At 37.3% G+C, this 13,593-nt stretch overlaps 1 protein-coding gene across 1 annotated transcript in view; it reads left to right on the top strand.

The window, feature by feature from the left end:
- Nucleotides 1-13,593, top strand: part of LPCAT1 (lysophosphatidylcholine acyltransferase 1) — a 61,702-nt gene that overhangs the window by 10,828 nt on the left and 37,281 nt on the right. Inside the window, exons 3-7 of the mRNA XM_026842784.1 lie at nucleotides 1,483-1,595; nucleotides 3,099-3,159; nucleotides 5,653-5,711; nucleotides 10,817-10,851; nucleotides 13,445-13,499. Of these exons, the coding sequence (XP_026698585.1) occupies nucleotides 1,483-1,595; nucleotides 3,099-3,159; nucleotides 5,653-5,711; nucleotides 10,817-10,851; nucleotides 13,445-13,499 (323 nt within the window). The remainder of the gene's footprint in view (nucleotides 1-1,482; nucleotides 1,596-3,098; nucleotides 3,160-5,652; nucleotides 5,712-10,816; nucleotides 10,852-13,444; nucleotides 13,500-13,593) is intronic.

Raw genomic sequence — 13,593 nt, 5'->3', positions numbered from 1 at the left:
TTGTTTGTTTTTGGATTTTTGTGTATTGTTGTTTTGTGGTTTGTTTTGAGTTTTCTGTTTGTTTTTTTTAACCTTTCCACAGCAGTAACCCTAGCTGGCCCATGATCATCTTTGCTCCCCCAGCAAGCATTGTTCCATGAATATTGTCTAAGTAGGAAAAAGTGCAAGAATAATTTTTCTCTGATATACTGTCTCCTAAACTTCAACAACTTGTGAGATAAAAGCAGTATTTCTGAGGCTGGCTGAATGTTTGACAACTTGCTGTAAGGTGTGATGGATTAGCTTCATAGAACCATAGCAGGATTTTGGTGAGTTGCTGGCTAAATTGCCAGTGGGTTAACAACAGAACCAGCAGCTTTTGCTGGCTACTACAGGACTGTAATTCCTTACACTTTTTTATTTTTTCTTCACACTTTAAGCACTGGCTGATCTGTTAATGCAGCAGGTCTATCTTTGACAAAAGAAGATTGATTATACAACTAGTGTCAGCAAACAGATCTTGCAGTGATTGGAAAGATGAAAACTGTATTTTATATTTGTATTTGAGGCGCATAGAATAGCTAGTGATTTAGTGACTCTTAAACTTTTAAATAAGATTACAAGATACAAAAGTGGTAAAAAGGTTGCCTGCTTAAGTAAAACCATGAAATAGTATATTTGAAGGTGCTTTTCTTGTAATGCTTTTTGACACTGCAAGAGTTGTATATGCTACTTATTTTGTAAGTGGGCCTCGGTGTCCTTGTGACAGACATGCATGGAGAGGATATTGTGGGCTGATTTCTGATTCTTGCTCAGGCTTATTTTGTGTCTGGCTATGTGTGTTTCCCACTGAGTCAGGAAGAATGTCTGAGATCGGATTCGTGTAGTATGAGGAACAAGCAAACAGATGACAGCTCAGAAAATAAGCATGCTTTTTCTTTTGATGATGCTGATTTCCCCAGGAAAGATAACATAATCTGTGTATAGAATATCTTTGGTGGTGTACTTTCAGTGAAGCTGAGCTGTCATAGAAGACAAAAGTTCTAAAGACAGTGACAGTTTTGCCCACAGGATGTCCTTTGGAAGCACATGCATAGGGAGATTCCTGATACTTTGCTGGCTTGGGGGTGGCTATAGATTTTGTGATAGGAGGAAATGGCCTATAGTCAGCCACAGCTGGTTTGTTGCAGAAAAGTATGCATAATATGTGAAATCATGTGTTAAATTCTGTGATGTATGTGTAATGGTCTATTAAAAATTGAACAAGTACAAAGTGTGAAAACTGTGAAAATTATTTTCCTCACAGGAATTCATGAAAATATTTCAATGAAACTAATAATTCAGCTGAGTATTTAAGTTTGCAGTGTAATGTAGTAAAGTAATTATGTACTTGTACCAAAATTTTTTGTCCAGAGGTCTACAGGGGGTGCAGGCAGGGGAGGGAATCTTTTCAAAGGGGAAATAAAGGATGGTTTACTTGTTTTTGTTTTCCTTCCTCTTCAGCTCTAATTAAATACATCCGACCAGTATTTGTATCTCGGTCAGACCAGGATTCTCGCAGGAGAACTGTTGAAGAGATAAAGAGGCGTGCTCAGTCTGATGGTAAATGGCCACAGGTACTGTATGCCACTACTGTGTGACAGCTGATATTTGGCATTTCCAGGCTTTGGATATGCAATTTTCTTTTTTTCCTTCTAAGATGCTTTAGATGTTTTATGGGGGTGGGAGTTCCCCCCTCTCTTTCTAGAAAACACAATGTAAGACTCTTACATGCACAAGACACTTTTTTTTTTTATTAAAGTGTGTTTCAAGAGGGACTGAATAAGTACATGGGAAGACAACTCTATACTAAATAGATAGACAATAGCAGCTGTAGAAAGTCCTCAGAGAAGATGCTAATCAGGTGCTCAGCAGAGTATCTGGGGGAGTATTATGTGTTCTTGCCCTGCTCAGGATTTTGGCATACAGTCATCATTGGAGATGTGATACTGGACAAGACAGCCCAAGCAATTTAGACATTCCAGTAACCAGGGTACACCTCTATTGGTCCACATGATTAAAACATTGCTAAAATAAATTGCTCAGGGTTTTTTCTGCACCTGAGATGTGACTATTTATAATGTGCCTCGGAAGAGAGTAAGGGAAAGGAAGGGATGACTATCAAACATCTCCATTTTCTAGAAGCATGTGATTATTTTGAAAATTTGAAGCATTCTTCTTGTGAATTTTTGAGATTAAGATATAGTATGTCTTTCATGGCATTGTTACTACTACAGTAGTTACGTCCACATATTGGACTACAGCAACATTATAAACAATGGGACAGAAAGGTGATACACATCTTTCACATCATGACTTTCATCAATACGTTTCAAAGCACTTGAAAAAGTAAATATTCTTGCAGATGAAGAAACTGAGTTGCAGAGCTGAGGTGATTTTCAGAATATCCGGCAAGCTAGTACCAGAGTGGGCAATAAAACTAGTAATGTCGATTCTAGTCTGTCCCCTATATGTATTTATTTCCTTTAGTTCCTTTGAATGTCTTGTTCTGTAACTCAACAAAATTTCAGCAGTTCTTGGCCTTTTGCTGTCTGAAACTTTTTTGCAATCAAACCTCTTCTTTGAATTTGGTTCAACCTGAGCATTTTTTTCTGTGTTAGAATTCTGCTTAGATATTTTCAACCTTGATCATTCTGACATCTGTGCACATGCCAAGTAATGAATGCAGAAAGAAAATAAGTCTTCCTTTTCTTAGACTGTAAGCAGGTAGCTTGGGAGCAGGAATTTTGTTTTGGTGTAGAACAGAACATGTTTTGACCAGCACCAAAACCTTTTAGGAAAATTCTCTTGTATTCACAAGTGTTTCTGGCTGCTGTCACTGTTCCAGTTGAATAGAACTATTATTGGTGGCCAAGAAAGAGGCAAATACACAGATAAAGAAAAATATTACTGAGACAGAACTTTACTTGACTTATTGAACACTATTTTTTGTTACTCTAACTGAACTGTTTTTCCCTGAAAACTTTTTCACTGTAATCAGTTAATGTTAGCTTTGAAAAGATGTGTTTATAAATCACATTGAAATAGTTCTTAAAAGTCAACTTTTTTTTTACTTCAAGATAATGATATTCCCAGAGGGCACTTGCACAAACCGATCCTGTCTAATTACATTCAAACCTGGTAGGTATGATGCTTATTTCTCTGTTCTCTACAGAATGTTCTTGTCTTCATTTCCTGAAATACCACTTGCATTGTAATTTGCTTGCTGTTGCAGAAGTTGAGTTAATCTTTCAGTAGGGTGGAACTGGAATAGAAATTTTCTTATGCTACAAAAGGATTGTGGTTCCACTGTTGAGCAGAACATTTTAAATAATTCAGATTTTTTTGTTTATCTTGGCTACTGAGATACATATGAGCTGAAGGACTAATGTTTATTACTGGAGTGGTTTTGTTTGTGGTTGTCTGTCTTTTTCTTGCCCCCTCCATATCCTATCTTGGGTTTGTCATGCAGCATTTAGATACCTTAAGCTTTACAGTGTATCAGCATGTATCTATTTCAGGATGCTCCAACATTTGTTGCTGTGTTGTATGTGGTTCATTCCTCTACAACTCTTCTGTTGAGTTGCATTCTGATGAAGATGGCAAAAGAATCTTGCCGGTATAGCGCTGTAACAGACCCTGTCATTTTTTACAATATTAGTTTATTTAACATCCACATTCTAAGCTCCTTTCCATTAGTATCTGCCTTTTTGGCTTACCAAATTAGTAGAGGGTATAACACTGAACACTGCAGCTGTAAACTGCAGTTACAGTAGGGAGAAGTGCTAATACTGCAGTGAACCACCAATTTTTAATGTAAAACTTATGATGTAGAGAGGGAGATGATGAATGAGGAGGTTGCAGTGAATGAGGCAGTTGTGAATGCGTGTTTTGACTTTCTAGGTTATTGTCTAGCTCATTGTGTTCTGATCTGTGTGTCTCATATTCCGTGTTGCTTACAACTTACAAATGCTGGTTAGAATATGACACAGTGAGCACTGTAATTTCTCGCACTGATTCATTTGGCTGAAGGAATCTCAGTATTGTCTCCTGAACAAACATGCAAAAAAGCTTTTCTTCCTCCCCTCTCAGCTCTTTACCCCCTTAGATGAGTGGTGGTTATGAGAACATCCATTTCTTTCGCTCTCTATTCTCCATATCTCTCTCTCTCTCTCCCCTCACCTGAATCTTGGCCATGCTTTGAAAACCAGCGTGAATCCTTCATTAAAGCTGTAATTTCCTACCCTCCCTTCTGTCCTATAGACATTTCAGGCACCATACACTTTCTGCCTCAAATCCCCACTCTATCTTCCTATCTTCTGGTCTAGTACATGCTGCTGTCTGCCTCTTGACTGTCTCACTTTTCTTACTGGAACCTGCTACTGTATCCACCCAGCCTTCCAGAAATCCTTTAACTCACAGTTCCTCACTTACATAAAATTACTTCGGGTCTCTATTCACATAACTGCTTTCAGGATGCCTTTCCCCATTCTACTCATGGGACCTACACACCTTGCTCTTACTACACAGTTTTCTGGGTTTATGTTTGTGCAAGCTAGTCATACAAACACACTAGTCTAGTTTCACTTAAACAGGGGTCGATTTTGTCATCTTCACATTCCTTCAGAAGTTGATTAGGTTGTTTTTGGAGACTTTAATAGAAGGTACCACTGGGCCAAGAACTAAATCTCTGCAGGATCCCATTCAGACAACCTTCATTTAAAGATGTTTATACTCCATTAACAATTACTTTTACATCTCTGCAAGTAGTCAGTAAAGCAAATGTAATGCCAAGAATACAGTATACTTCCATTGTTCAGTTCTTAATTTTAATCAAAATATTGGGCAGAACTTAGCAAGTGGCTGTAAAAAACAGTTTGAATTAAAACTGTCTTTATTAATTGTTTGCATGAGAAAAAGATGTTTAGAGAAATCTTGAGCAAGAAAGTTATGCTTATTTAATCTTTGTGCTAGAAACCAAGAAAATTATTAGCAAATGACATTTATAGATCTGTGCTACTTATCAGAACTATAATTTTCATATGAAATGGATACTTCTGTACAGTAGCTCTAGTTTAATACCTTCTATTAGATTTTTCATAGCTGCAGAATAAACAAGTAAGCCCTTCTGAGGGGAATTAAAGTGGGAGACAAGAAGTTAAATTGATTCTGTTACTTCATAGATGATAAATTTCCAGTAAATCGGTGTTGATCAACTAAAAATGGAAAACTTCTTTTGCATAAGAAAGCTTAGGTTCTTCACTGAAAACCACTGTTAATTTATTGACTTACCTGTCTTGCACATACTCATGTTCTTTTATTAATTTATCAAGCTGAATTTGGTACTGAGCTTTGACTTGTGTACGTGACGATTATTGCAAGTAGTAGAGGATAATTTAGAGAATGCAAGCAAGCAAGCATTTTTTTAATCTTCTGAAAATGTGGGGATGCATTGTCATTCTTGAGTGCTTGGTTTTTTTGATTGCTTTTGAGGCTACTTTTGGGTTTTATGCATAGGAATTAGTTGATAGTAAAAAAAATACCAGTAATTGTGTAATTTTTTTCCTTTACTGCAATGTTTCTTCTGTACCAAAAGCCACTATAAAGTAATGATGAGTTTTATGTGCATTCTAGGAGCATTTATTCCTGGAGTTCCTGTACAGCCAGTGGTTTTACGTTATCCAAACAAACTGGTAAGTTCAGCTTGCAGTAAATATGGGGCATTTTCTTCTAAATACATTGCACTTCTGTAATCTTTAGATTGGATAATTAGGTTTAGCAATTTGGGAAGCATTAATAAATGGGTATTGGCTAAGTATATATTCCTTAAGCCTCTAGCAATATAAATAGTCTTAATTGAGACAGTTTAAATGTTTCTGCTTCTTTTAGGTTACTTTAAAACAGTGCTCTGAAAGTTATCCAGGTTGTTACAAGTACTGTACAAATAACAAGACAAATGTAAATTTCTGTCAAGGATCTATGTTGCTGTGTGCTCCCTGTTACTGCAGTGTATGCTGGAATTTTCTTATTATCATTTGTTGCTGGAAGATGTTTCTGCACCTCCTGCCTGTGGGGGTGTTAGTCACAAATGAATTCTACTATCTAAATGATAATAATGTGTTGGGGACTACAGCAGCTTCATAAGGTGTTTTGTCCATGTTTTTTATTCACTGTATGGCTGTCTAAGGAATGCTAGACACAAGCTAATTTGGAGTAGTGCTTCAGTATAAATCAGATGTGTAAATTATATCTGCCAATTATAGTGTTTGTTTACAATATCTAAATTAAACAAGTGTTACAAATGCTTGTGAAGATCAGAATCATAGACTGGTTTGAGTTGGAGAGGACCTTAAAGATCGTCTAGTTCCAACCCCCTTGCCATGGGCCAGGACACCTTCCACTAGACCGGACTGCTCAAAGCCCCGTCCAACCTGGACTGGAACACTTCCAGGGAGGGGGCAGCCACAACCTCTCTGGGCAACCTGTTCCAGTGCCTTACTACCCTCACAGGAAATAATTTCTTCCTCATATCTGATCTGAATCTACCCTCTTTCAATTTAAAACCCTTAGCCCACGCTCTATCACTACACTCCTGATAGAGAGTCCCTCCCCATCTTTCCTGTAGGCCCCCTTTAAGTACTGGAAGGCTGCTATAAGGTCTCCCCAGATCCTTCTCTTCTCCAGGCTGAGCAACACCAGCTCTCTCAGCCTGTCCTCACAGGGAAGGTACTCTAGCCCCCGATCATCTTTGTGGCCTCCTCTGGACCTGCCCTGCTTGAACAGTCCTTTGTCTACTGGGGCCCCAGAGCTGAGCACAGCACTGCAGATTGAGTCTCACAAAGAGCAGAGTAGGTGGGGAGAATCCCTTCCCTTGACCTGCTGGCCACACTTCTCTTGATGCAGCCCAGGATACAGTTGGCTTTCTGGGCTGCAAGCACACATTTCTGGCTCATACTCAGTTTTTCATCCACCAATACCTCCAAGTCCTTTTCTTCAGAGCTGCTCTCAACCCATTCTTTGCCCAGCCTGTATTTGTGCTTGGGATTGCCTCAACCCATCTGCAGGCCCTCGCATTTGGCCTTGTTGAACTTCATGACGTTTGCACGCGCCCACCTTTCAAGCCTGTCCAAGTGCCTCTGGATAGCACCTCTCTCTAGTATGTCAACCTCACCACAAGCTTGGTGTCACTGGCAAACTTGCTGAGGGTGCACGCAGTCCCACTGCCTATGTCATATTACCACAAAATGTCATAAAAGAGATTCTTAATATTTATGTAGATATACATTGGAGTTGACCTGAATCTGTGTATGGAACTTTACTTTTTCCTACTACTTTAGTTGCTGTAAATCAGTTTTCAGTGCCTTGCCTAGTCACTGAACCTCTTGCAGTCTACTTCCACTGTGCACTAATGGGGGGTGGTAATTGCTATTCCTATTTGATTTTTAGATCAAAATTGCTGCAAAAGACTTTCAGCAAAGTTAGAATGAGAAGAGGAAGGAGGAGTATGATGTAATACATGAAGGTCAGATTTATTTTGGCTAGAATGCAGCTAAGAGTTAGGTAGCAAGTAAGAACAAGAGGGTAGGGAGAGAACATTGGTTTTTACACACTAAGACAGCATTTCTAGCACACTTTAATTGTCCCGGGCTTCCTGTTTGTTGTCTTGTTTGATCACTGCATATTATACTTTTAGATTCAGGAAGGAATTTCTTAAAATCTTTGCTTAGCCAGTGAATTCCAGATAAGCGTTCTGTGCAGTCACCACATTGTTTTTAGCTTGAACTTCCTGCTGTGATCTACCTTCAGAGCTCTGAGTTCCACAGTACACATGAGAACAGTCTTGGCCTTGCCTTCAGCTGGCTGTTTTGGGAGGCTTTTTGAGATCAGAGCCTGGGGTGAATGTAGTAGGTGTGTGTACTCTTACATGTTTCTTTCCTCATACTCTGTTCAAGAACTAGGTTCTGCAGTGGACTGAAATGTGTAGCAAAAGAGATTATGTAAATTAAGGTCTTCTCTAGCAAATACATTTAGTTGTGGTTGCCATTAAGAACTCTTTCTAGTCAGGGTTTCCCCCTGAATACCCTTCTTCTTTGGGCTTCTGATTGCAGTAGATGATGTCTCTGGTCCTGTATCAGTGTTTCTTTAGCAGTATGTTAGTAAGTTACTTTTCTTGATGCATGAGCATAATGGAGTTGTAAGGCTTAAAACATTGTTTAGACCTGAAATTCAATATTTTCTTCTGTTTCTCTAGTCTGATAGTATTTTGCCTATTGGATGCTTGACAGATGATATGTATATTCTAATTAAAATAAATGCTCTATTGTCTCCATCCATAGGTTCTGCAGCAGTCCTTTTTGCAATTTGTTTTTACGCTAAATGTCTTTGTGTATACAGCTTTTTCTTCATTTGAATTTTCTATCAGAGTACTGGTAATTATGAAAGGCAGTATGCCTGTTTAAATATCATTGTAAATAGATTAAATATTATTACTGTAAATAGATTAAATATAATTGTAAATAGATTTTTATTTTTTATGTTCCAAGTGTCACAGGTGACTGTGCTATTTGACAAGAGTTTTGGCAGCATCTCTTGTCCAGCTTTGGTGTATCAGGGTTGACTGAGCATGTAAACACAGCCAATCTCCTGTTTGAAGTTTGGCATGATTCTCAGTATCTTCTTGTGTCAAATACAAGTTATATGGAAGATATACTTCCACACAATTCAAAGGATTCATTATCTAGACACAAAAGTTTCAAAATGTACTCAGAATGCTGTCAAAGTAAATGCTGTTCATACGCATAAGATGATAGCTGTGATAACAGGTATCTAAACTAGGTATGGAAGATATCACTTCCTGTTTTCTGCTTGCTGTTCTTATCACTAAAATATTGTATGTGCTGGTGGGAGTCTCATACGAAATAGGTCTGCCTCTTTCAGACCAGAATCCTGCTTTTCTACTACCTGGCATTTATTGTCATCCCTGCTGCATCCTGATGTTCTATATGGAAAAAAAGTATGCATGTCTTCTGTGACATTCACATTGGGAATTTCTTGCAGGATTGTTGATAAATACATGGCTTGTTTGAGTTTGTTGTGTCATCTAGCCAGCACGATGTCTGGATTCTGCAAATAACTATTAGCTGTTCAGTGATCAATTGCCCAGGCAAGGTACCTTTATAGAGCTCACTTTGTCTGCCTCTGCATTGTTGCAATTTACAGAGCTGCATTGGATGTGTAGTGCCGTGGTGGTGTTCTATATGGCAGATCTATTCTATGATTAGAGAAATTATCAGCTACCTACATGACAATGGTTGGGGTTTGTAAATGAAAGTTCCTTGTGGAAAAGAAGCCCAAACATAACATGTTTACTTACAGTATTATCAGTTACATCAAAGTTGCCAGAAACTGTTTAACAGTAAAACTATAGATGTTAAAAGCTCTATAAGATCACTGCATTGAGAAGTCTGTTTTCATGCACATATGTTGATTGCTAGAGATAGAATAGTTCTTCATCATATTTTGTTTGATTTTAAAATAATTATTGAAAGTCAAGATTTAAATTCTTGGTAGTCTTTCATGATATATTGACCTTACTCCAAGCTGTTTGTCTCTTACATTCATCACATTTTTCACCTTTTATGGATGTGTTGCTTGCTTTCATTTTTACTTATGACAGCCTTTTGCTCTAAATGGTAATGAAAGCATGAGTTTGACTTGATTTTTCAAGATCATGGCATATGTGATCACATAAACTACCTAAAATGGTTTTCTATGGTAGCATAGAACTGAACTGGAACACTTTCAGTAGGTTGATAGAAATATCTTTCTGATCTGGTCTTCTAGAAACCTGAATTTACTGAATCCTCTTGTCTTTCCATTAATTACTTGAACATTTTTCTCCCAGTTCATCTGAACAGTAGCTTGGAACTCATTTTGAGTTTTTTTGATTCTTGCTTCTACACTTAAATATTGTCTCCAAGTATTGCAGTTTTTTCCTACGCTGTTTCTTAGTCCTACAGTTAAAAACATGATGACCTTTACTGTCATATTCCTTCTGCTCAACTGTTACATACTCCTTTCCAGGTCTCTGTTCTCTTTTTGCTATTTACATTTTGTTCACTTCTTCCACTGCTATTTGTCCTCTCAGTATTTCGCACACTGTTCATCTCAGTCATCTAAAAGTGATGCTGGTCTTGCTCAAGTAAATTGGTGAGTTCAGATGTCTTATAATGTACCTTTTGATTGTTGGATCAGGCAGGTCTATGAGTAAAGGCAACCGGAAAAATACTGTTTTGAGGTAAGACATAAGGTCTTACTTGTCCCACTGCTTCATGTCAGTTGAACAGACTTCAGTTATCTCCGCAGGTCCCAAATGCTTCAGAAGTGTTACAGAGTGTTCATATCTGTTGCTGAGAGGTCCAAATAAAGTGTAGGGGTGCTCGAGGGACACCCTGTCAAGCAGGATGGGTTAGTAAAATGCACATGGGCTATGCTTATTGAGGATCTTCAGTTTATAGTAAGTAACTTTCTTTTCCAAGGCTAACAGCTTTTGAAGAATCCCTGGATCTTTAAATGTTTTATGAATATAGATACTCTGTGTTGAAAAGCTGGGTTACTGGGTATTTCTTAACAAGAATCAGCCTGCCTTTTATGTAGCTGAGACTAAGAACTTTGGCAAAGAGGGCACTGAAGTTTCCCTGAAAACCTTTAAGTCATATGTCATCAGTTATACTATGTATAATGTAACAAAAGTTTGAAGTACAGCCATTAATTTCAACTGTCATGCTTCTTTTCTTAGGATACAATCACATGGACATGGCAAGGGCCAGGAGCGTAAGTGTTCTATGTTTTATTGCTTACATTATGATGGCTTTCCTTTGTTAGTTTTTATTTATGTCTTACGGGTATATATGCTCAAGTAGTAATTGCTGGTTATTGGCTTACTCTTTGGGAATATTTCATGTCTTTTATCATTCCCTTAATTATGATAATATTCAGCTAGAGGAATGCACTTATATACAGTATAATTCTGCTGATACGATTTTGGTGGCTTGCAGAATGGGTTTTAGGTTTTTATTTCTAATTTTTAAAATTTTTTTTTTTTAGCTAAGTGCCTGAAGTAAAACAACTTGCTTCTATGTATGCAAATCGATTTGGTGTGTTTCTGTATGAAATCTGCATGGCTGCTGTTTGAAATTTGCTTAGTCCCACAAAAACTGTCACCCTACTCAGGGAATTTGGAGATACTGTTTCCATTATCTTGCCTGAATGTAGCTTTTATATTTATTAAAAAAAAAATAAAAATTCTAGAGGTTCCTTTAGCAAATTCATGTAATGTAAAATACTAAATGAAGCAATTCTTGCTTGTTTTAAAAAAAATATATTTTTTTAGGATTATTTTCATATTGGAGTAGAAGTTCTGAAATGTTTAAATGAAGATCAAACCCAGAAATTTTGAACCCTATGTAAAGGGGAGTTGGATTCCATGGTTAATGGCTTGCCATTAACCTCCTCCTTGTGAACTATTGTTTTGAATGTCCCACCTGGGATCCTGTATTTTAGTAGTAATGCAGACACCATTGGTATTAGTTAAGATTCAAGTAATTTAGAATTTTGTCAATTAATTTTGCACCTTCAAATGGACTGAGAACCAACTCTAAGGACATGTCTAATTTGGAGACTTGAGGAAATCATTGATCACTTCTAAAGGTTCAGCTTTCAGTTAAATCATCACATTGGAAGTAGTTTAATCCATGATAATGTCTAAAGTAGGTACTGCAGCATTTACCATGTAGGGATTTATCTTCTCTCCTTGTGAGTTACTTCCTCTTCCCTTGCATTTGCACTGCAGTTCATCTAGCAAATTAACTTGGTCAGAGGGCAGAAAGGTTGAGTAGATTACTTCTAGCTTAGTGTCCTACCTGAGGAGTCAAGAACACATAGGAGAAGGAATAGAAGGGAAGGAACTTGTAGGTGTGTTGCCTCAGATCACTTTAATGTGTATAGAACCCTCATTCAGAAGTGCTGACCTCTGCTAATAAAGTTAAATTAAAGATGAATCAGAATCTGAGGCAGCATGTGATGTTATGCATCACTGGGTCAGTTTAAATTACAGTTTTACTTAGGATTAGTTCTCCTGAGTGACCTAAAATGTATGTCTGATATCTTAGCAGAAAATACTGTTAAGACTGATACAGTCTTCACTTCATCAGCAAATGTGTCTCTTCTTCTGTCCTAGCCAAAACGTAATCTGGAAATGTTGATGTATCCAGAAGTATTCTGTTTGTTCAGAGTTGCTGTAGCTCTAAAATGGATTGAAAGGTTCTCAAATGGAGGCTATACACTTTCTTCCACTTAAGGAAAGTAATGTTTTTACTAGTTTGACAGTACTGAAAGCAGATCAACTGACCTTACCTTGAAAACAAAAATTGTCTATAGCATACAATTTACATTTTCTGTACATTGGATTCGAATTAGATACAGGTTCTACCCGTGTTTTAAAGTGTTATTCATAATTTAAGGTTTAATCTTTGAGGGTTACAGGGAGTTGGCAGAGAGAAAAGTTTACTTGTAATTTACTGGGGGTTTTTTAATGATCTTGGACAAGGACCTAGAAACCAGACTTTTGTGTTTCCTGTCAGTGATGTAAACTTAACTCACAAGTTTCACTGTTGTTCTTGCTTTGCTTCTTTGCTTTAATGTGTAGGAAAGAAGGGGAAAAAAGCCCGTGTTGCAGCCCTGAATGAGTGTGTTGCAAAATGAGTAGGGTGTTGCTTCTAGGAACTTCGCTTTATCTGCCTAAGAGGATTTTGACCAACCCTCCCCTCACAGTGATTGCTGAAACTACCTAGATACTGTACAAAAAGTGACTACTGACTCTGATCCCTAATTTAAATTTACTAAATCCTTTCCTGGATTTGAACCTTACTGCTTTCTAAGGTCAGGTTTATTCCAGTATCTTGTGTCTTAGGCTACTAAAGCACATGTACTGCATTTCATTAACAGACTTCTGAAGTATAATGAACTTTGATTCCAAACCAAGGTAATGATAAAATCTTAGTAGCTATAATTAATCTTGCCAACTCGTTGCCAAATACAGCATTTTCCTGAAACAGACTTACTCTTTCTTTACACACTATGCATAGATCAGATCTAACTGTATGTATTAGTACCTGTATATCATATTACTTCTTGTCTTCCTGCTTTTGGGTATCTTTTAAGATGCAACTTCAGTGTAAATTGCCTTTATTCTACCTTACAGAATGTAATGTATAGAAGTACTTTGAGATCTCTTCTGTTGTTTTTGTATCTGAATATGGTCATACATACAAGTTGAATGTTACTTGAAGACTTTGAAATCTAATGTACTACTGCTTTACTACATGTGCATTTTTTTCCTCCATACTTTTTTTTTTTCCCCCTTTAGGTTAGAAATTCTGTGGCTTACTTTGTGTCAGTTTCACAATTCTGTGGAAATTGAGGTCAGTAAAAAAAAACAAACCAACCAACCAGTGTATTCTGAGCAATATCAGAATACATAAAATTGTGCTTAATTCTGTAGTAAAAGTTTGTATT

Source organism: Athene cunicularia, assembly GCF_003259725.1.
Source record: "Athene cunicularia isolate RWA chromosome 2 unlocalized genomic scaffold, athCun1 chr2_part1, whole genome shotgun sequence".
NCBI lineage: Eukaryota > Metazoa > Chordata > Aves > Strigiformes > Strigidae > Athene > Athene cunicularia.
This window is presented reverse-complemented; position numbering and strand designations above follow the sequence as displayed.